The following is a 24,131-nucleotide window of genomic DNA, read 5'->3' as shown; positions in this document are numbered from 1 at the left end:
GCTCGCGACGTGCGGGCCCCCGCCCCGCGCGGGCCGGCAGCCCCTCCGCCAGCAGAGCGTCCGTTGCCCGGCTGCTCCCGCCGCCGCCGCTCAACCGCGGCTGCCCGGTCCCGGCAGCAAACTCATTGTTCTGCCGGGCGGACCAACTGACTCAGGCGCGCCCGCCGCCAGCCACTTATATGCCCCGTCCCGCTGCACGCCGGGGAACGTAGTGCCTCAGCGCGGCCGCGCCCCTCGTCGCCCGCGGCCGTGGGAGAGACTACGAGCCCCGGCTGGCCCCGCGCTCCCCGCCGGGGCGGAGCGGGGCGGAGCTCGGCTCCCGGAGGCCGCCCCACGCCGGGGCGGGAGGAGCGGCTCCGCGGCGGCATGGCAGCGTCCGGCGGGACGCCGGCACGGGAAGGTGAGTGCGCTGCGGGGCGGCCCAGCTCCCCCCGCCCGGCGGCTCCGCGGTTCCTGGCCCTGGGCCGTTCTCCGGGCGGTGGGACGGGGCCGGCCCCGCGGGGCGCCGGGGGTGTGGAGCAGGGAACACGTGTGGCACAGCGGGGAGCTGTCAGGGCCCGGCGCGGTGGGGGCCCCGCCGGCCGCTGCAGGCTTCCGGGGCGATGAGCTCCGAGCAGCCCCGTCCCCGCCTCGGGTCGGTAAAAGGGGCGTAAGTCCTCCTGGCGCTGCTGGTGCCATTCCTCTTAGCAAAGCTCTGAGTTTGGCACATGAAGCTGAGAGGACTGGGAGAGGTTTCAACAGCGGGTCATGCTGGAGCGGGACTGGGTGCCGGCAGTGTGCCAGGGAGGTCGGACATGGAGCTGATAGTCTGGGTGGCTTTTTGACTTCTCATATAAATCCGTCTCTCAGCACAGACCTACGCAGAGATAAAGAAAAGCAGATGGTGTACAGCAAGGAGCACAAATGGACTATCAAGAGTGACAGCCAGGGATAAGCTAGGCACCTTAAGCAGCAACAGCAGCGAGGTCTCCATCCTCACTGAGAGGCCTGTATGTCTGTGCCTTTCTAGAAGCAGCTTAGCTAGAGCTCACCTTAGGTAAACCTCAATAAATCCTCAGGCTGAACTGATCCTTGTTAGAGAGACCCGGGCGTTGTGAGGCAGGAGCAAGAGCTTGAGTTACATTTTCTGACCCTGGGGGGAGGAACAGATGGAAAAAAGGGGAGAAACGCCAGTGATAGGATGCTGCTCTGTGAGCCTCGCCAGGTACAGACTGTCTCTAAGATGAGTATGTCTGTTTTAAAAAAATGATCTCCAAACAAATCATTACTTTGAACTCGTAACTAGAAATTTGAGGGGATGTTTCAGTTTGAGCTGAACAAAAAAATTGTGTTTAATGTTTTCACAGGTAAGAGAAGGACGTGGCACTTTTTTTGTTTTTTTTTCAATTCAGACTGTCTTTTAGCTTCTACTGTCAAGTAATGTTGAATTTTTAAGCCACTGATAGTGTGAAGGACACAACATAAGGAAAAGTCATGAGCAAGCAGGCAGTTTCAAACCTAGAATTAGAACGTGCTTATTCAGTGCTTATCCTTCTAGTTGTCAAACTTTGGTAGCGAGTGATCTTTGTGTTCTTTAGTGTGTACTCTGCTTCTGTTCATAAAAGCAATATCACTTTATTTATGCTAGTAGTTAAAGCAGTACTCTTTTTTTATGTGTTGCAGTGTGTTGGCATGATCCTCTCATACATGGAAAGCCAGACCCTTCTAGAGCACTTCCACACTAGTGTCATTGCACTCAGAGGCAAAGTTGTGCCATTTTAACTGTTGAAAAAACAACTACTTTTGTCTGCACAAGTCTTTTACGTGAAACTGTGTATAGGTTTGTGGAGTAATACAGACAATGAGGCCACTCTGAGGTTTTTCTAGGTAATTCTCATAAAGACATTGGCACCAGTGTAAAAAAAAGTTTGTTCCATTGGAATTCAGAGACTTTTGCAGTTTTCCTATTAGTGAGTTCATTGAAAGGATTCATAAACTTTCAGTGTCTCTGCTCCCAAACTCGCTTGTCATCCCCTGGCAGATCCTTTGGAGTCTTTAAATGATTAAATGTATAAAAGTCACTATTGAAAATCAAAATAATGGGTGCCAGCCTAAATTAACTTCTACTCCAGCCTATAGACTTCCATGTACATCCAAGCTATTCCTTTCTCCATAAGAGAGGGCTGCCAACATGCTGGCTGGGAGTCATGAAATTCTGCCACAGCCTTTTAACTGCTGTCTGTCATGTTAACCATGACTGACTTCAGCATGTTTGTATTGGGCTCAGAGCCCATCTTTCTTCTTCTCTTCAACAAAGACAAGACTACCAAACAGCTAAAACAGCCTTTTCAAAATTATTCAGAGCCCAGTCATTTAGGGTAAATAGCTCTTACACTATAAATCACGTTGTCTTTGGGCAAAGAAAATACTTCACCCTAAAATTTATCATTTCCCTGTCTGTGAGCAAAATTCTTTAGGTTTCATTTCTACGAGGCTATTCGCTCTCGCAACATCTTGTAGTTGCATGTGCACTTGAGAATGTGTGTCACTTCTTTGGAGACAGTATATAGGAAAACTAAATAAAATACTTATCCTTGTCTTGCTGTTTCCTATTTACAAGGAAGCCTGTGCTTGTGTATTCTAATCCAGGACTGTGCTGCTTTTTAGTTAGTTCCCTTCAGCAGTCTTCACTGAGTGGCTTGTAATAAACATTTCATTGTCCACAGTACAGTTTGTTCAGTCTACATTAATTATGCTATATATCAACATTTCTTACAGCATCTCTCAATGGATTTTAAAATGAGTTTTTTTCTGGAAGTGTGTCTTTTGTAGCTTCATTGGCAGTCTGACAGTTACGGTTTACTACTTGGGGTCGTAACGTGATCAAATGCTTTTTAATACCATGCTGCTGGAGTGTACCATGCCAGAGCACAGCATGTTATTCTTTGCATGTCTCTCTCTTGTGTCTCATTCTTAGCCCATTGTTTTACTGTGGAAAACTAACATTTAAGTGGTCTTGCACAAGTCTACCTTTTTTCATTGCTACCAAGAGGATGCGTCAGAGAAAGTTGTTTTGTTCCTGATACTGCAAGCATCACTTCTTTAGCTCAACTCTGAGCTCCCTCTGTTAAGGATGCTGTGAGAGCCACTCAACTCAGTGGGCTCTGGGATCCATGGGTTCCTCTTTCCTGGTCTCTGAAAGCCAGCCCTGTGTCCTCTCAGACCTGAGAGCTTTCTCCATTGCAGCTGGTGGACGGAGCTGCTGCTGTTCCTGCCTGCAGGTCTGGCCAGCAGCAACGCTGAGCATGCATTCAAGAGAGACATGCACAAACACGAAACTGAAATGGTTCGTCACACAGGCACCCACAGAGCAATGCCTTTATCATGCCCTCGTAAACACTGACAATACTCACATAAACAAGCATAGGGTAGCCAAGTCTTGTTCCTGTGTTCTGGTTGACCAGGATTGACATTCACTAGGGAAAATACAATTCCTCTTTAGATTTGCAGGCACTCCTGTATTCGCAGACCACTTGAATATCAATGTGGGCTCTCAGTCTGTTTAATATTCCTGGACCTTGGGCCTCTTGCCCAGCCACTGGCTCAGACACCAGCTCTTTCCAAGTGAGGGTCTCTTCCTGCTCACCGGCTGCTCCAGCTTGATAATCACTACCTGATGCATAACAAAATCTGGTGTTTCTGATGCTCTTACCTGGGCCAGCTCAGCCTCACATGGTATCACTGATTCAGTTACCTCAGCCCTGTGTGCCTTGCAAGATTTCGCTCCCCAAAAGGTCCCAACACCTAACACCCAACCCTTTGTGAAGCCCAGCAGCCTCTCAGTAACCTCCCTACTTACGTACCTGAAAGCAAGCCCTTCTTCACCATATGCTCTTGGCAACTTTTTCCAGCATCTCACTCTGTTATTTACGTTCAGCTGTTTCTCATGTCCTGCCCAGTAGTTTTTCATATAGCTAAACCTCAGGCCAGGGCCCAGTCATTGTCCTGCATATCTTAGCACCATTTCTGCCTTGATTTTGGTTTTGGCTGCCAGAAGTTGAGCTTGCTATTTCATCACCGCACTCTCAGGGTATCCCTTCTGCTGCTCTGGCCTCTACCAGCCCAAGGTTTTGGTGGGCATTTTAGTTTCCAGTTAATTTTCTTCATAAACTTCATGATTTTCCCCGAGTAGCATGCAACAGAGCAAGAGGAAATGGCCTCAAGTTACATGGGGGAGGTTTAGATTGGATATTAGGAAAAAAGGGTTGTCAGGCATTGGAACAGGCTGTCCAGGGCAGTGATTGAGTCACCATCCCTGGAGGTACTTAGAAGATGTGTAGTTGTGGCGCTTAGGGACATGGTTTATTGGTGGACTTGGCAGTGCTAGGTTTATGGTTGGATCCGGTGATCTTAAAGGCCTTTTCCAACCTAGATGATTTGGATGGTCCTGCTGAAGCGACAGTTAAAGGGATTCCCAGGTGGTGGGACCTGGCCACTTAGGGCTCTTCCAGAAAGGAAAGTTCTCCCATTCTAATCCCCTTTCCCTGGGAGAGCCAAGCAGGGAGGGAAACGGCAACAGCAGAAATACTTGTGCTCTGCCCTAAAGCCAGTCTTAGAGATTTGGAAGGCTAAGAGGGTGGTATGTTTAAGTCCCATTTGGGATGTCAAAGACTGATCAGGATTGAAGCACGTTAGTGAAAACAGACACCCTCACTGTCAGATTCCGAAGCACATCCACATTTGTGAATCCCTTGTATATTACCGTGACCTCTAAACCCGTCTCTTACCCAAGATGCAACTTTCCTCCTCTTTGCTAGCAAATCCCACTTGGTGTTGGCTATCAAAATGGATGCACACGCTCACACTTGTCTCACATGTACCCCACAGTCATGGTTCCCTTGAATATTAGCAGTCTCTAGGTGCTGTGGCTGGACTTGCCAGTCCTCAAGTCTGCACATGGCTGGACCTCAGGACCCTTGCCCAGCCATTGACTCAGACCTTGAGTGTTTGCAGATACAGGTTTTCTGCTCACTGTCTGCTCCGGTTTGAACCTTGCTAGCAAATTACACATACATGGACAATGCATACAGGGTTAAATTCACTAGGAAAACATAGACACACCATGGTCCCTCTACTTGCTGATCCCCGACCTGCAGACCTTGTGACCTGCAGCTGCTGGCTCTTAGGCCTTGCAACAGCATCACACATAGGATAGAGGGTGAATTACGTAAAGTATTAAGGGGAAAGAATTTAGTAAGAAAAAAAGGATAGACCTTAGTGATCAGGTACGGGGTTTGACCAGTTAGGTGTACCCACCAGCAGCCTGTTTAAATGCAACTGACTCTTTTTTATTCTTCATCCCAGCTTTGCAATGTTTGTTACTCCCTCATCCTTCCATTTCTTCCTTTGCCCCCTCCTCTGAATTTCCCATAATAAGATAAACATAATCCCAAGAACCTTTTCTGATAGCCCATAACAAGTTTCATGCAATTCCACAAACACCCTCAAAAATACTGTAATACATGTGATAATCACGTTTCCCCTCCCTTATCAGTGACAAAGTTCAGGTTGAACCTGCTCGAGGTTGTTTCTGAGTAGTTCCTTTAATGGCATTAGTTCCTGTAGTGACCAGAGATGGCTTATTGTCTCTGTAATCACCTGCTCATTAATGTTTGTGTGTGTTTGTGTATAATCTGCCACTTTCTTGTTATTTGTTAATTATTTTCTAGTGGATAGTCTTCATAGAAATAAAGGAATGACCCAGATGCTCTCCCATCCCACACATCCTTAGACTACCCCTCCTAGGTAGGTCAGCCCCAAGTGAGTTATCTCCTTCCTCTTTGAACATCCACACCATGCCTGGTTGGGAACAGGGAGCTGCAGGCTGCTGTGGATGGAAACCCCAGCGAGGTGGTAGAGCAGCCATTGCCCCAAGCACACAGCTGGCCTTGTCCATTCATCAGAGTTTCTTCAGACGTTGGCCTGATGGGATTACCCAGCCCACTCGTACCTCCCCATTTCTGTTTCATGGCTTAGAGGTTGGTATCCTGCTTGGTACCCTTCCTTAAAGCCCCAGTCAGTCCCAAATGTTCACAGACGTGGTTGCATCCTGAGTTGTTCCCCCACTGTGGGCTTCCACGCATCTAGAGTTCCACCAGTGATCCATTTATTGGGCTAAATCTATGCATTCAATGAAGGATTTCAAGACCTGGGGCTGCCACCCTACCATAAATTTTGGAGAGCAAAGAAGAGATTCCTTCTAGCAATAGGCATTATGAGATTCATAAAGAATCTTGGTTTGATAGAGGCAAATCATTGTGAAATGAACATTCCGATGTGCACTAATTAATTCTGTAAGTGCAACACAGTTTATTTTAACATGATCACAAAAATTAATCTCCTAAAACAGTGTTATTTAAAATGTTTTAAGGACATTTGTTATGATTTTTAATTTAAAATGCAATATCATAGTAATTTTGAATGGTTACCTGATAAGCACATGGATGTTATGGAAGACTGGAAATTACCAAGTTACAGCTTGTAAAATAACCTTTTATGTGCTTCTGTGTTTGAAGAGTAAAAAGGCAAAACCCTTTCATGTAATGTTACAAGAAGATTTTAGTGGTTTTTCACCTTCCACAGTACATTTCTAAAAAAAAACCCTGATGATGGGAGAATATACAAGTGAAACTAATTATTTCATTAAATTATAGTAATGGATTAATAAAATAAGTAATGGATTGTATTGCTTGGTAGTACAAATCTGAGCTGCCTGTGATCCTGCCATATTTTACAACTAATTATGTTACAAATGTGCATTGTATTTTATCTGAAGACAAATGGGTGTCCCCCACACCTCAGCATGAATATGTAGCTGCTGTTCACACAAGACACAGGACATGTTGTATTCTCCAAAAATACCCAATAAAGGCTTGCTGTTTGCTTTTCTCTGAATTCAGAAAACTTTTGTAGCTTAAAAAGAGAAGATGGATGGCCTTTATTAAATATAGTTTAACTGGCTACTAGTGGACATAGAGCTGCATTTAGTTCCAGTAATCTATTGCAATTTTTGCCTGCTCAGTAGCAGGTAGAGGTTTTGATGCACAAATGAGCTACCAAGTCTCAGCTGCTCTGTATGCTACTATATAGTAACTGGAGCTCTTTGAGAAGTAAGCTCTGTCAGGACACCTGGTGAACTTGTGCCTGTGGACCACAGAACAGGTTAGAACATGGCAACTTGTTTGCATATTAAAGCCTTCAAGTTATGGGAAATTTCTTCTCAGGCCTCTGGTTACCTGCAGTGGAGCAACAGTGAGTGGTGGTTCATGAACCTATGGATTGATGAAATCCATTAAACTGTCTTAGTATTAGCAAATACCTGATTCTGACCTGAAAGGCTTTCTCATTGCCTGAACACACAATAGATGTAGACATGCTTTATTTAGATGTAGCGATGTAGAGCAGGGAGGTATTACAAGTTTTTTTAATGTCTTAAGTGTGGCACAGATGCCAACATAGTTTGTTGTGCCTCTTGAAACACCCTGTTCAATGTTTTGGTTTGGTTTGTTTTCTTTTTACTGGGGAACACGGGTTTTCCAGAAGAGCAACAAAACTGTCAGTCCTTGTAGCCAGTGATGTCTGCCATAAGGTGTGCCTGTCATGTAAAGAGGTGACAGAGTTCTCCCTTTGAGATTTGAGCCAGCTTTGATAAAGGGATACAGGGCTTAAACTGGGATGTGCTTCTGGGAAGAGCAGACAGTAAGAAACAAAGCAAAGGACTTAAATATTATGAAATTACAAGCGTTCAGTATTTTGACTTCAGTTTAAGTGGAATTCTTCTCTGTCCAAACAGCCTTCATAAGTTTTCCCAGCCTCATGTGCTTCCTTCCACCATGGTCTATCTTTCAGCCCCTGCTAGAACTCTGTATCTTCATCTGAAAGTCTGCATCCTAAAACTACAATTGCTCCCAGACCCTCTCTGAGGCTTCTGCTTCATGTTCTCATCCACAAACTCCAGCTGACTGAAGCCAGGGGAAAAGCCTGAAAGCATTTGACTGCTTTTCTATGGACCTTTTAAAATCGCTTTAAATATTGCTTCAATAAAAGCCCTGCAGAGTGTGAGAAAGATCATGGCATTGAAGAACTGGAAGGGAAAAATGGGGTCAGTTTTGTACAACTTCAAAGCAACCCTGTGCTTGTGAAGAATTGGGCACATCATCCTGCCCAGGGTGTCACTGAAGTCAGGGGTGTGCATATGTGAAAGCACGGGTTCTTTGCAGAATTGTTGTCTCAAGTCATCAGTAATTAATTACAGTCACTCGAAAGGAAAAATCTAGTGTCCAATGACCTGATAATTGTTGAATTAAATAATGTATTTAAAACATTAAAGCAGAGTAACCAGGCTGAAACTGCACTGCTTAGCTTGCAATGTAATGTGCAAATTTTTGAAAGAGGCCAAGCTGCTAAACAGTAGGGTTAGGTAATTTGGAGGTGTGCAAGTAGTTTTCCTCAGTAAGAATATGCCAGATACTACATAAGAGTACAAATGTAATGCATGTGGCTATTTATACAATACAGTTTCATGTCAGGGAGCTTCTCTGCCTCACTTAGTAGGGCAGTAGACTTATACCCTGTGGTATAAGCAACAACACTTTTTTGCTATACAGATGTGGAGTGCTCAAACTGTTCAGAAACAGTTCCCACAGATGATACTTTGGTTGTGGTGCAGAGCCAAGTGTGCTGAACTGGAGTCTTTACTGATTTTTCAAAACATGCTACATGTTACGGCAGCCAAATTGTAATTATGAAGTTAATGAAAAGGGCATTGTGTTTGGCCTGTGTTTGTTCTCCGATTATAAAGGATTTTGGATCATCAGTGTACAGCAGTAGCTGTCAAGTTGTAATGTTTTGGCACTATAGGGAATGGTATAGTTGCAAGTCTGATGTCTGATCATTGGTATCAAGGCCTGGTTTCCCAGCAGGTAATTCCATGTTCACTGCTTGTTTGCCACTCTATTGTAATATTTTGCTATAGCAGACCTGTAAATGAGAAATTGTAGTAGATATAGTACATGTGGCTTCAGTGATCCAAAACTCTCAGATACCTGTCAGTTCTTAGTAATATATTTAAATTTGGTTTCTTGAGCTTGCCTTTTGATTTTTTTGCCTCATGTTTTCACTGGGTCATCTCTTCCAAATGATCTTTCTTCCACTTTATTGTATTTTTGTCTGATTTTTATGACTGACAGATTTATGACTCCCATTTGTCCTCAGTGGCTCCAGCCCCAAGGAGTAGCTGCTCCTATTCCATGCCCTGTGTAGTAGTAGCAGGTTAAAACCTTTCTCTTTATCCCTCTGGTATAGAAGGTTTATAACTGGATATGCCATCTGTTTCAAACTTACAAGCTGGTTCACATTAACATATAATAACGCACAGACACTTGGTGCTGCTGTCCCTGCAACTATATTGCATGGTTTGGCATTTTTGCCCTGGATTATGTGTAGTCAGCCTTCCCGCACCAAACGGCTTCAACGTGCAGATGTTTCACAGCTGTCTGAAGCAGTACCCCTTGATTTAGACCCACATGTCTCTTCTAGGGGTTGGGATGCATTTCGTACACATCTGGGCTTTGGGTGAATCTGGTTCATGTGCACCAAAACTGCTCTCTGAACCCAGCCAGTGTGTAAAGCAGCTGGAGGACGATGAGGGGCTGCAGGACTTGGGAGGGCCAGAGCTGTGTGGAGAGGTGCAAGAAGAGGGACAGGGCTGGTGGGCAGCACAGGGACACATGGCAGAGCATCCCGAGATTCAGGACTGCTGCCAGAGTGGGTGGCATGTGTCCCAGGTCAGCCCTGGCAGCACCGCGGTAGGAGTGCACAAGACTCACAGCATGAAAACAGGAATGGTTATGGAAGAAATGCATGCAAGAATAAGTGATACTGCTGTCACCAGTGCATTCTGCTAGCATTTGTCTTGACCAGTGTGTCAGCACTGAATTTTATTATGACTCAGTAATGCATGAATAAATGAGACAGAGCTTTTTCTCTGAAGGCTGGTATGTAACAGAAAACATCCTGCTTGAGGCTTTAATTTGATTTTGTCTTATATGGGATGAAAACATGCAGCCTGTGTTATTAGTGTACTGATTTAATGTTCAGGAGTCTGCATATATTTATGCAGTTAGCAAAATGTTTCCTGAAAAACATAAACAGCTTTTATCACTAATTCTAACATTCTAATTCTGTTTCTTGAGGAAATTAACTTCTATTATTTTATCATTCATGTCCCTGAGCTACATTAGCAATATCAGTTAGTAAGTGTATATCATACTTAAGAAGTCAAGACCTGTGTTATATGCTTAATGAATGTGTGAAGGACAAGAGAAATAAGCCCAGTATCACAAAAATACTTACTTCAAACTGTGGGACAAAGTCAGACTATGCTCATAGAAATTTGATATAGCCTGCTGTGAGATGTCCCTTTGATCTGTAAGGCGTTAGTATTTAAGCTCTGACTCGAAAATACTTGCTTCTGAAATTTGTTTTCAAAAACTTATTTATAAAGAGTATAAATAGTGGTTTATTTGAAATATAGTCCAAGCTTTGTTTTCCTGAGCTAAGATATCAGGCTGAACTACGTTGATCCACATCACTGCACACTCTAATGAACTGTCCTTTTCAGCCATTATTTTTTCCAGTTTGAATACAAATTTATGGAGGTTTGATTCTAAAAGTAGAAACAACTCCTTTTGCTGCTCTCCATCTGGAAAAGCTCCCCTTCACTGAGAAAGCAGCAACAGGCCACAGGGCTTCTAATACCACGGGGCCTCTTCTTCATGCTAATTCTTCATTAAGTACAAAATTTGGTTGAACAATTCAGCCTTGAAGGCTTTCTGAGTGTCAGGAAACTCTGTCAGAATACCTGAGAGTGATTTCAACCTGTTCTGTCAGTATGAAACCCACATACATCAGCTTCCCAGAAATGGGACTTCTCAGGTTGCACCTTGAGGTTAGTTCTAACTTACATGAGTCTGAAAAAAATTAAAGTGACATTTAAAATGAAAATTTCACACTATTTTTAGTTGTTTTTCTGAAATAGTTGCCTTTTTCAAGGAACGTCTACCAGTGGAAAAGAGTTAGAAACCCCCTTGATACGAACATTTAAGTCAGAAGCATGGTAAAAATTCCTGCCATAATGACATGGAGATGTCTCTTAGGAATGGACAGCAGGCTTTAGGTTTTTTATGGAAAATCACACAGCCTTTCTTTTAGCTACAGAATGTAAAGCAATCTTTTAAAAAGACCGCTAGGCAGTCCTTTTAACATCAAGAGCATCAACATGCTTGGTAGTTGAATTCCGTTAAACAAAAAGGAGAGGTGACAAGAGAAAACATAAGGAAAATCCTTGTGGTAAAGAATTACTTATCTCTACTAAATAATGGCAACGACAAATAGAGAGTAAGCTAACACGTTTTACGTAGTACTGCTGGATATTAGGCGTAGTACCATAGTTGCTAAAGGCACTACAAAGATAAACTGTAGCAATGAAGAAGTATTACTGTCCTCATTAAACATCTAAGACCTTCCTTGTGGAAGGTCAGGCCCACAGTAAGTGGAACCTAAGACAGGCCTATCCCAGCCTCCTAATGTTTGCAGAGGAGTCCACAGGACAGTGGCAGTGCTAACATACACAAGAATGATACGCCTTTGTAGTTAATAGCAAGTTAAACAGAAAAAAATACTAATTTTTATTAATTAGATTTGGGTGATAAGTACAAAAGAAGAGCCTAAATGATCGCTTTTATTCTTCCATGTCGAATTCTTGTGTTGGATATTTTCTTCCTCTTCTTTGTAACTAAGCATTCTGAGATTCAGGCTACATAATTATCTTGTTAATCTTTTCAGATAATAGGGTAAGGTTTAATCATTGCTTCTTAATCCCTGATTTCAGTACATAACATGGATCTCAGCTCTTCATGTCTAGCAAGTTGTGTGATCACACTAATCAAGAAAAGATTGGTATTGTTTACCTCAAAAAATATCTTTATTGTTGAAGTGACCTATTATTCTGGAGATCAGTATAATAATTCATACAAGCCTAAGTGATTCATAAATATCAATTTTTAAAATTAAACATTTAAGTACAGAGAAAATGTCAGGAGAGACCACTGAGTATTGAATACCACTTTAGAATCATCTTGATTTGCTTTATTGCTTCTCTGTTGAAAAAAAAAGCATAGATAAATGTAGTTCTTTATAGATATTCTCTTAGACAGTCTCCATGTATTTATGATCTGCTGACCTCTTGCAAATCCATTGAGCTGAATAGCAAGTTAAATAGCCTGCTGAACTGGATAAGATTGTTTACATAAGTAAAATGTTTGCACAAATAAATGTTTGTAGAAATAACTATGGAGACTGCAAGTAAAACTGCATCCAAAGCCAAAATTCAGGACAGGAGAAGCTTTGGGGAGGTCGTGTGACAAAGGTAAAGACAAACAAGTGTTCTTGGGAGGCGAGAGCTGGAGGATGTAGGGAGACGGGTGGCTGGTGGTGTAACTCCTACACGCGCCACATCTGTGCTGTGGGGGTTTGGGTAGCGGGCAGAGAACAGAGGGAGAAGTAGAAAGAAACAAGAATTAAGTTTTATTACAAATTGCATAAAGTAATTGAAATGAACTTGTTTTTCTGATTGCTCTCACACCCCTGAGGAGATCTGAGTGCTGGAAGTGTTCAGAGGAAGAAGACTCTGGTAAGAGCATCCCACAGGAGTGGGCAGAGTGGAGTCAGGAAGGATGCTGTAGCCACAGGTGTGGAAGACCAGTCTGCTGAAACAGAACGTGTTTTGACCACAGGAGGAATAAAGAACTGTGTACTTGTTACAGTGCAGCTTATAGGGAATAGGAACGGTCCGTCCTGCAAGTCCAGAGCAGCACCCACAGGGGAGGGACGCAACACGAGTAAATCCTAAGGCACCTCCAAAGGAATCAGTGGAATCTATTAACTGGTGAAAGTGAATGAGAGTGGGTGTATTGCAGCTCAGGAGATATTTTTAAGTTGTTGCTGAAATCAAGAAAGTACCTGCTGTAGGCAAAGCCGTTCTGCTAATAATTAATTAATTATTAGCCCATCACGTGGGTTGGCTCTTGTGGGAATTACTGTTGCTGCTAATTGTTTAATTCTGAATTTTGAACAGTGAGGGTGGGGAAAAAAAAGGTAAAACATACCTACGTTCTTTTGGTAATTCAGGTAAGACGTTTTCCTAGTTTTGCTAAGAGTAGAAATTGGCTTTGTATTTTTACTACAACACAGATACTCCTGCAATACTGCCATTTCACCCTCTAGGTGTTTTGTAAACAGAAATGCTGCTAATTGTGCTTAACAACATCCGTAAGAAATCAGAGTAGCTCTAAAGGATATAATAAAATTATTCAAAATTTCATTCTGAATTAGATAAGTATCATTTCATATTTGTGACCAAGATAACAAACCCTGCGTTCAGTTGTGCTAATGTGGGTCCATGCCCTTTACCCAGAAATGAGGTGTTATGTGGCTCTGAGCACTTAAATATTGTTAGAATTCTTATTAAGGTCACTTTCATCCATGTACGTGTGTCCTTCTGAATGTGCGAACAGCAGTTTTGCTCTGGTCTTTATTTTTATTGATAAAGAATTTTCTCTTTCTGGGCTTAAGCAGAACGATGACAAGCAGTGGCATATACCTACTGGTGAAAGGGGCAATAATGTAGTCTATTATTTAAGCATGATCTTATTGGCAAACACATTGGTTTTGTTTTATTAAAATTCCAAGACTTCACATTTTTATTATTCACTTTCCCACTCCTTCTATTCACTTGTATTCTGATGCCTGTGCTCCGGTACCCATAGCAACACTTGTTAATGCTAATGAAACTGCAACATCCTAAGCTCCCCGACAGAGCAGCCCTGTTAAATATGGCTATTAAGCACAGTTGTATTTCTGTTAGTTCCAGCTCCCAGCAGACACCTGCTCTATAGAATCTCTGTCCTGAGATATTAGGATTTGGTAACTCACAGCTTTTCTTAAAACTGTCATTTGACAGGAGTAAAATTCTCATATTCCCAGATAGTGGATGCTACAGAATATGTACAGCTTCTGTAAAACTGATGAGGTTTAGCTGTAGGATTAAGGACTCTCTTGAAGTGCTCATTTGCATTCAATGAAAAACTAGGCAGGGTTGAGAGTGACTGATCTTGGAGGAAGCTACAAGATGTGCTGTCTGTTAGAGCACATGGGCATTTTAACTACATATCGTTTACAGTGTGTTAACAAGCAGAAGTAATAGCTAAATAATTCCTCATGAACTCAGACTCAATGATAATTCGACTTAATAAAAGTACCTGAGTGCTTTAAAATATATAGAGGTAGGAAATTGTTACGTACATTGATTCTTCTTTCACTCAGGAATATATTTGCATGCGGTGTCGGCAAGGATGATGACAGGATGCTTTATTTCCATTATACTGAGTTTTGGTTTTGAATACTGTTTATTTGGCAAGTCATTAGTCATTTGACTTTCATACTCTAGAAAACAAAGGAAAAATCCTGTAATCAGTGTAAAATCTCTTCCAAGAATATGACCACAGATTAGGGAATGCTGCTGTGCCAACAAATAGATGCTGCAGTGCCAAGGCTGCAAAACAGGGAAGCTGTCGTGTATATTTCAAGTGTCAAGCCAGTGCTTCTCAATATTCTTTTTGTTATAGCTCAAAAAAACTTCAATAGTAGACAAAGCTTTAAAACTACTCATTTCCCAAAGAGTTTTGAATGCAGCAATTTTTTCTTTTCACAGAATTACCTATAGGACTCCAGCTTGTTTCCCTGATGTATCGTATCTGGGGCTTTGGTAATTTTGATAACTGAATGGTTTTGCCATGTAATCAGTGTGAGCCTGGGGGAGGGTGCTCAGCCTTTCTGTTTTCCAGTCGGCATCTGTTACACTGTTAGTGTCAGTGCCAGGTTTGCTAGGTGTCTTTTGTTTTCCTGTCATTCTCTCTCCCCTTTGTTCTCTACATGTCGGCAAACCTCAGTCTTTTACTCATTGTTTAGACTCCTTTATTTGTCTGTGTGTCTTTGTTGTGTTCATTTTTGGTTTAGGATAATTTCAAGTTCTTGTGCTAATCTCCTCATAATATTAACCATCTGTATTAATGAGATAATAAACCAGACTTGTTAGTAATGAATTGATTCATTCAACTACTGGATTTAATTAGAAAGACACTTAACATTCCAGCAGATGTTCTTATTTTGTTTCATTGTCCTTGTGTTACCAACAGTGGGCTTATAAATATATACTCTGCATGTTTGTTTTTACATCAAACACTCTTCAACCTGAAGCCTTGTTGTTGTGCCATAAACTGCAAAAAATTACATGAAACCTGTTAATATGTGTCTTAAGCCAATTTGTATGAATTCTTCTTCCATAATTTCATTGCTCAGTCTACATGCAGTCTTGCATCTTCAGAGTATTCTTCATCTGATAATAAAATGCTTGATGTTTTTAAAACTACTTAGATTTCTTCTTCCCTAGTTAAAACACCTTGTCTTTGGACTTATCTCCTTTCCTTCTGGGTCCATGACTCTCATTCCTCTGTATCTGGTGGCCAAGCTTCAAACAGAAGGGTGTGAGTGCCCTGTCCTCAGCATTCCTGCTGTGCAGGCGGATTTGGGGGGTCCCTGGCTCAGGATACTGGTTGCCTGCCCGAGGGCTCTGCCTCTCCCTGAGCCCTGGCATTGCAGTCACAGCTGCAGGTTCCTCCCCAGGGCCAAGCCCTGTGACTGATGGGTTGTAACAGTGAAGTTACTTCATTGATCTGAACCCCAGTATCTCCACTTTCCATTTAGAGAATGCAATTTATGCAGCAGTGTCCAACTTGTCCCCAGATCTAGTCAGAGCAGATAGTTCAGGTGTGCAACCAAGAACTGAGCACAACAGCTCACATTTATTGTGTTATATATATGCCTGCACTGACAACAGCAGCTTTTGCAAAATGAAGCCAGCACTGGATGTCCTTGTTAGGAAGCACAGTGATAAAATCATAGTGTTTTCTTTTTCTTTGTTTGTAATTCTTTTGAAGGAACCTTGCACACTGTATAGGGCATGCTTTTGGTAAAATTACATGGAACAGCTGAGGCTGTTAATCTGAGAAGAAAGGAGGAAGCTGAGATGAGATGGGGAAGGTCCTGTTTCATCTTTCTGCTTCTTGCTGTGCGCTGTCCTTAGGTTGCTCTTGCACTTGGTGGACTCTTCTGTGAGCATTTTCAGCATTATTGAGCAAAATGAAAGAAGTGAGTAGTTCAGTCTGCTTAAAGAGCTGAATTGACTCATCAAAGGATTTGGCAAGCATAGGAGCCAGCACAAGCAGAAGGGCAATAGGAGATGGTTAAGAGTGGTAGGATAAGGTGGAGAAACGCAGGATAACAAGACATCACTTTGTGGTGGCAGAAAGCTGTTACACTGGCTAAACCATCTCTGAGAACTTTGTCTTTCACAACTCATCTTCATATGCAGAATCTTACCTTCCTTTTCTTTCTGATACTCACTTCTATTGTGTTGGCCATAAAATTACATGGCATATTGCTTTGTGGTAATTGCATGTGTGATTGTGCGGGTAGAGTACATTGTCTGTACTGCTATCATCTGCATTATAACTGTGTGGGTGGAACGTTTACTTAATGTGCAAACGAACAGTAGTTTAGAGTTGAGAATAATTGTATTTGAAACTAAAAATGTTCCAGTAAGGAAAATGAATCCATTTCAAGCCTGTTGCTTCATTAGCTGTGAAAATCAGCTAGTCTATATTATACAAACACTTAAAATAAAGCCATATAATTTCTATAACAGGCAGCCTTTTTTTCATTTTCTTTTATCGCTGTTGTAGTGATGTGTAGAGTTCCAGTGCTGGAATCAGGATTCCATTGCACCGGGTATCCTATGGACGCTTTTAGTGAAAAACAGTGCTTATTCTAGTTTTGAAAGTAATTGTGTAATCCAAATTGTTTTCTATGCCAATTCATTGTTGAATGTCTTCAGAGTATTCATTTCATCTTCCCCTGAAAAAACAGGTATACTTTTCCGTCTCTGTTTTCAAAGAATATATTCCTCTAGTCCCTTCTTCCTACTAATCTGCATCTTTTAGCTCTGATTTAGCTGTAGAAGACCACAATTTTATCTGTCAAAGGTTGAACAACGTGGTGTCAACTGTCAACTCTGTGACTGAGAGGGATTTTCTTGATTCCTGATTTCGGTGGGCTTTCTGTGAAGCCTTTTGGATATCTGTTTGCGTAACAGTTGTGCTGTTTTTCCCTTAGGCAAAGGAGGAAAACTTGGTGGTGACAGGATGATTTGGCAGAAACATAATTGACGGAATTTATAGGTTTCTGTTCTCATATAGACCTAGGTCCTTTGTTGTTCACCACAAACACAAATAGGAAGGGGGTTAGGTGATAAATTTTGCTGTTAACACGCTTGTTTGTTTGTTTGGTTGGTTGGTTGTTTTTTTTCCCAAGTGGTAAGTGGGACAGCCAAACGAAGCATTGCAGAAGCATCTTATGATATCTGAGTGAACTGGATAAAAAAAGTGCTATTCAGCATTAACAAATTCAGAGGAACACACATGGGAGTGAACACAAAGAATATGTCCACGGTCTTGTACATTAACACCTGATTCACAGCTTCTCTGAGAGTTTGAAATCACTGAAGATAATTTAGTGGTTAATTCAATGATCCTAAAACCAAGCAAAATGGTAGGAATAAAAGAGAAATAGAGAAGAAGTTGAGGAAAAAGTGCGTTAAGTTAGAAACCCATTTTCTTCCACACTTGAGGCATTTTCAAACCATCCACCCCCCACCTGAGTACATGAAGAAGGTTAAAGAAGACCTGGCCGAGAGCTGAACAAGGGCAACAAGAAATGGAAGGCCATTACAGAATGTGAAATGTTGCTGCAGGTTTTTGTAGGTGTTAAAGATCAACAATTTCAAACAGTGCTGAAACAAATCCATGCAAAAAAGGAAAGCCGCACAGTGCCATTAAACTGAGATGCATGTGCAGCCGCTGACTTAAGCTCTCCACCCTCAGATTTCTGGAAGACTATGCTGTTTATGTGGTGACTGTTTGTTTACCCTATTTTTATACCATTTTCCTAGGTAATTGCTTCTTGTCACTGTCAGACAGGGCACTTGCACTAGACAGGTGTTTAATCTAACCCTGTGAAGTCATTCTTGTGGCAGTAGATTTTAAGAGAAAAAGCTCGCTGCTTTTCCTTCATTTTCAAGGGCCCCTACAGGTCGAGTCCTGGTGGAGTCTGAGGACTCCATCTGAGTGGTTTTATTTCCCTGTTAGCCCTTAGCTGTGCTTTAGTTAGCAGCTTTTCTTCTGTACCTGTGGCCACTCTGCTCCAAATATAGCATCAAAATTAGCTGCTTTTGCAGAGATTTCAATAATATGCTTGGTTTTATTTCTCCTATTTTGATGGTTATGTTACGTGTTAGTCCATTAAGTTCTACGCTAAAGGCTGTGCATCTTTGTTCAGCTCTGTGCATTTGTTCTCTTGTTCAGTGTTTTTTGCAGCAGATGAGTGCAAAGATATTTTCATGGATTCTTTTTTTCCCTTACCTCCTCCCTTAAGTGCCTTTGGAATAAGTTGCATAAGCTTCTACAATTGCCACACTGCTCCGGTAGTCTGTATAAAGGTTCTTCTCTTTTAGTATTAGCTATTCTCTCTGGGCAGCAAGCAAATCTTCACCCCAGTTTGTTCTTTTCTGCAACTCACCACTGCAATTAAAGATTAATAGCTCTGTTCTTCCAAACCAAACAATTGCTAGTCCTGAGTACTAATGCTAAATAACTGCATTGGCTCCTTGTCTGTGTTGAGTAGCAGTTCCTGTCACACACACCTATCTTCTGAAAGCAGGTTTTGTTGAGACAGGTAAGCACTTGTTTATTTGGACTTCTAAATGTTTAAATAGGTTATTGCAAGAGACCTAAACCAAAAATGAACAGAAAGCAGCGTAGATGCTTCTTGGGCACAGCTGAACTGACTGACGCAGTATCTTCTTAGTTCTCTTGGCATCAGTGAGAGTCTGCAATTGCAAAGGAAGTTATGTTGCTCTACTTCTCTCAGTAAACATGTTTTAATGATTCTTCAGGCTACAAACTAATACTGACTATAAGAAGGCACAAACTTAGAGCTTTACAGGTAACATCAGTTTAGCTTGGGAGAGCCAGCACTTTCATGAGAGTTGGTCTAGTACTTGGTGTAGTAGCTGCTGATCTTAAAGTAGAAAAAAATGGAGCAATTTATACAATGCCAGTGTAATAAAGAAATACCTGGGGGAAAGGAATGGGCTGAACTGCAGGTAAAATTTTGAGAGGAAGAATGTTGGATTGTAAATAGCAGTTGTATTGCTCCAGGTGATGCTGTGGTCTTGGTGCTGCCATTTCTCTGTGCTGCTGAGTTTTACAGGATAAATTTAACTCAGTGTAACCTGACCCTCGGTCTTCAGCCAAGTCACTGCCTTTCCAGGAAGTTTTATTTTTCAGATGGCATAAGTAGAAGCAGTTGTGCAGGCCAGATGTGTTGTTCCAGCATGGAACTGATGAAGCCGCATTTCCTATGGTTCTGTACCCTTTCCCACCTCTGGGTCCCAGTAGCGCCAGCTTACCCTGTGTCCCCCACCCTGTGGCTCTGCTCAGACATGCTGGGCAGCCACTGCTGAGCGCAGGTGTGATGGGTGGCAGAGCCCTGTTCCCCTATCCAGTCCTCATCTTGCTTTACCCGAAATTTATCACAGAACTTTTAGGAGTTTCCCAGGTCCATCTCTCAACTACAGCCCATCTTTGGTTGTTTCCTAGTCTTGGTGGAGGATGGTGGGGAGCGCTGCTGCATGAGCTAATTTTCCTAGGAAAAAAACCTAAATAGCTATTATTTTTAAAATTATTTTTCCATTTTTCTATGTGGACATGTTATCAAATTATCAGATTTGGTGTGCTTGCCAATATACAATATATACAGATGAATTTTGTAGGGTGAAAATCATCATACATTGATTCTTCTATCTGATAAATATTGTTAATTAAACTTCATTTAACCTTACACGTTTTATAATTCCTTTGTGACAAAATAATAGGTTTGGGAGAAAGCCTTTTTATTAATTCTTTAGATATCTTCAGAAACCGAAACCCAGGAGGTTCTGTTTGAACATCAAGAAACACCTTTTTAAACACCTTTTTCACTGTGAGGGTGACCGAGGATGCTGTGGAGTCTCCATCCTTGGAGATACTCAAAATCCATCAGGACAGGGTCCTGGGCAGCTGGCCTCAGGTGGCCCTGCCTGAGCAGGGGGAGTTGGACCAGATCATCTCCTGAGGTGCCTTCCAACCTCAGCCATTCTGTGATTCTGCAAGATTTTATTTCTTTACAGAGGTGTTCATGTCACTGCAGGAAAACAGAGGCATGGAGTTTATTCTACTGCTGCCCAAGTTAACATCGTATCACAAGAGTCAAGGAGACCCATGATGTTTTCTTTTAAGTTTTCATCCTCAGAGCACAGGAACCATTGGGGATCTTTTTCTGTTTGCTTTTACTCTCCTTTTGCTATCCAAAACTGATGTAGCTGAAATTGATGAGAGATATTGAAATTGGCATTTTGTTCCCAAGATAAGCCTTACTAAAGACTGAGATACAATTTGATGGGGAAATGAATACCATGGCTTATTTCCAGACAACTGAAATTTGGTGAGGCTGATGGGGCCAGCTGCTGGAATCTATTGGTCACATAGTGCTTCTTAATGAAGTTTGCTAATTTATACCAGTGGAAGAGCTTATGAATTTACACTGCTGTTGTTTAAAATGGGGGCACACACTTATACCTTGGGTCAGTCTGCTTGTTTGCTATACTACTGCACTTCTGTGCAGTGCACCCACTGGTTGAGCTGCAAACAGCCACAAACCTCGAGAACATCAGCCAGTGTCTCACCTCTGTGTGCTGTCATTTGAGCAACCTGTGTCTGACTGGTGGAGTATAAAACTAACACGGGCCGTTGACTTTTCCACATGGTGCACGGTTGGGCTTTCTTCGATATCTATACAATTAGGAAGTGTTTCGCTGGGTATAAGCTTCCCTGTGGTGGGAGTCTTTATTGAGAATGGTCTTTTACTTTGTCACAGAACAGTGACATGCTAATGGACAAAAATAAAAAAGGCACGACAAATGTATACAGACTGTCAAGAGTCTATCAGAAGATGATAGGAGTATTGTGCAATAAATAAAAGTATAGTTAGGAGAAATAAATATGCAAAACACTTTCTGCTATGCAGTCTAAAGCCTCCCTGATAGCATGAGGAATGTGGCAAAGAGAGCAGCTTCATGCATAGCAACAGGTAGACTAGGTAGTGAGAGGAAGAAAAGTAGGTTTCTCATCATAAAATTACCTTTAGTATAATATTGATAAAAACTGGAGCACTTGTGTCTGTCTGGTTCAGTGTCAGCTTGGAGTTTCAGCCAGAGCAGACACTTCAGGACTGTCATGTGTTAACCTCCCACTGTCCTGCATGGAAATGATGCAGCCTGCTCGCTTCCAAGGACCTTGTTGCTGGAGTGATCCGTGCAACAAAACTGGGACCCAACCAAACGGACTTTACATGTACTGCCTGAAAGTACACCAAGTGATGTAGATTTATTCACTTAGTCAACATTAATTATTCTTTTTATTTGTTTTAGATACAGAGTGTATTTTGGAGCCTCTATCTCTGCCAGAAAGTCCAGGTGGTGTTGCTGCTGTAGAAGGTTCTCCCTATGTGCCTTGTATATTCTGCAAAGAATGCTATCTCTTAGCAGAACAAGACCAGCTCCTGAAGCACATGATTATTGAACACAAGCTCGTCATAGCAGATATGAAACTGGTTGCAGATTTTAGAAGGTAAGGGTTATATTGTTTAAAATGAGTGTGTATGTGTGCAGATATTACAGAAAGCTTCAGAAAACTAGAGGTCATCTTTTTAAAATATTTCTAAAAGCAGTAGGGTGTTGTGGGAGGATTTTTATTACTTTTTTGATGACCTTTTGTTGCTGGCTTGTAAGGTTGTTTTCTCATTCCTCTCCCATTCCCCACCCCCTAGATGTTGCTGGGACCAGGGGACTCGATATTAGAATACAGGGCAATTCCTGAGTTTGTCATTCTTTAACATACCCTAGGGACTTCTCAGGTTCTGTCACTAATCAACAAGTTGTGTACAACCTAGGAAGCTGTTTGTTACATAAATTCTAGACAATCAACTCTCCTAATTTTGAGTTTTATTTTTATAAGACAAGACTATTTCTACTACTGTACAATGTCCTGAAGCTGTGTATTGTATGCAGAAGCTGCTCAGTACAGAATCTCACATTCTGGGATGAAATTCAGATGCCCTATTTTAAGGATGCCAGTACTTCCCCATAGAAAGTACATTTAATCCTTAATTATACTTTACAGTACTGTGATCTACACACAACTGTGACTCCGTCTACAGCTGTGTCATTGATCATCTCAGCGGGGTCACACTTGGCTTTCACTCTCATTACTTCCTCCAGTAGCTGGCACAGCACCAGCTGGATTGGAGCTTCAGAGACTGGGCACTTGCTTGGCATTTTCCTTCACATAGCAATGTATGGACCAGGCAGTAGCCTAGACAGAACCTGGCACTTTGTAGATAGTCCTGCTGCAGTGTTTAAATGTTAGTTGGATAATTTCTCAACCGAAAGGAGTTTTCTGGTAGGTCTTCTGTGATTAGGTACTCAGCCAAAGCAAATAACTTGTGGCTATCAAGATGGGAAAAAAAAAGAAACTTTAAGATGAAATTTAGGAAGAGAAATGTAAGACACATAAATCCCTATTCAGGTGTATGAGCTTAAGGTTGCTTCAAATTGAAAACTGATACTTGTTTTTGTTTGGTTTTATGCTGAAAGCAGGCAGAACAAGAATGCAATGTTCTTTGGAGATAATGCCAGTTTCCTCAGATAAATAAAGGGATCAGAGCTGTTCGGTCGTGGGCTGCCAGTTTGAGTGTGCTTGGGGGATTATTCTGCGTTAATAGAAATGTATTTTAAAATCACCTGTTCAAGAAAATGTCCATTTAGGTTATTTTTGCTGCTAATGCAATTGGAAGGTAGCCAAACCTTATAGAAAGTGGCCCCCAGGATGTGAAATGATGGAGCTGTTACTGTGAAGTGTGCTTTCTCTTATCTGCTGTCCTGAGCATCAGTAAAATAGTATAATACTGTGCACAAAAAAGGAGGTATGCTCTGAAGTACTAAACTGAAGTGTGGAAAATACAGGGAAACAACTTTGAAAACATAGGGGTTTTTTTATACTTAGCAATGAGTTACGATCAGTCTTAGGAATACATTTCTTGACAGAGCTACAAGTGGGGAACCCAGAGAAGAGCAATGCTAATGGAAAACTATTTAAAAAACAAACAAACAAAACAAACAAAACAAAACAAACAAACAAAAAAAAACCTTGGATGAATAAAGACAAGTTGGCATTAGGGCAAGAGAGAGAGATAAGGGGAATAAGCTTATACTGCATGACTGGTCATGATCACTCGTGTACACTGACCACTCATTCTCTCTCCCTAGAAAAATGGCAAGGCATTGACTTTATTTGGTCATTGATTATTTGGGTTAAGTCTTATGATATGAAATCCCTTAACAGTAAGCTTCATGGAACAGGCCGTTATAGTTAGGTGAGTTTGAACAGTATTCATTTATTTCAGTGCAGCGGACAGACTAAATTACATCTTGAAATCCCTTCATTTGCACATTTGCCTCCTATATGCTCAAGGAAGGCTTATTCTGGAAGACTTGTTGTTCTGTGTAGCAGCAAGACTGTTCTGTTGTGCATTATAAACACTGCAGTAGGTGGGGAACAACAAACCACTCACCTCTCACTGACACCTAATGGTGCCTCTGAAGGAGCTTTGCTGCGCGTGTTGGGTTCCCTGCGCTCAGCTGGCTGCTGTTCCGCAGGTTAATCCTCTGCATGCCAAAGCAGAAACAAACATGTGCTGATCCCTTGGCTGCTGCAGTTAAAGTCCTCATACAGTAAGATAGATGGTAGAGATAATATGAACCA

General features: G+C 41.9%; 1 protein-coding gene across 1 annotated transcript in view; it reads left to right on the top strand.

Moving 5' to 3' along the window:
- Positions 1–21,356: 21,356 nt before the first annotated feature.
- Positions 21,357–24,131, top strand: part of ZNF277 (zinc finger protein 277) — a gene marked incomplete at its 5' end in the record, with an annotated part of 33,555 nt that continues 30,780 nt past the window's right edge. Inside the window, 2 exon segments of the mRNA XM_080347246.1 lie at positions 21,357–21,426; positions 21,740–21,938. Of these exon segments, the coding sequence (XP_080203372.1) occupies positions 21,357–21,426; positions 21,740–21,938 (269 nt within the window).

Source organism: Nesoenas mayeri (assembly GCF_963082525.1).
Source record: "Nesoenas mayeri genome assembly, chromosome: 1".
Taxonomy (NCBI): domain Eukaryota; kingdom Metazoa; phylum Chordata; class Aves; order Columbiformes; family Columbidae; genus Nesoenas; species Nesoenas mayeri.
The sequence above is the reverse complement of the archived record's forward strand: the minus strand, read 5'-3'. Positions and strand labels throughout refer to the sequence as shown.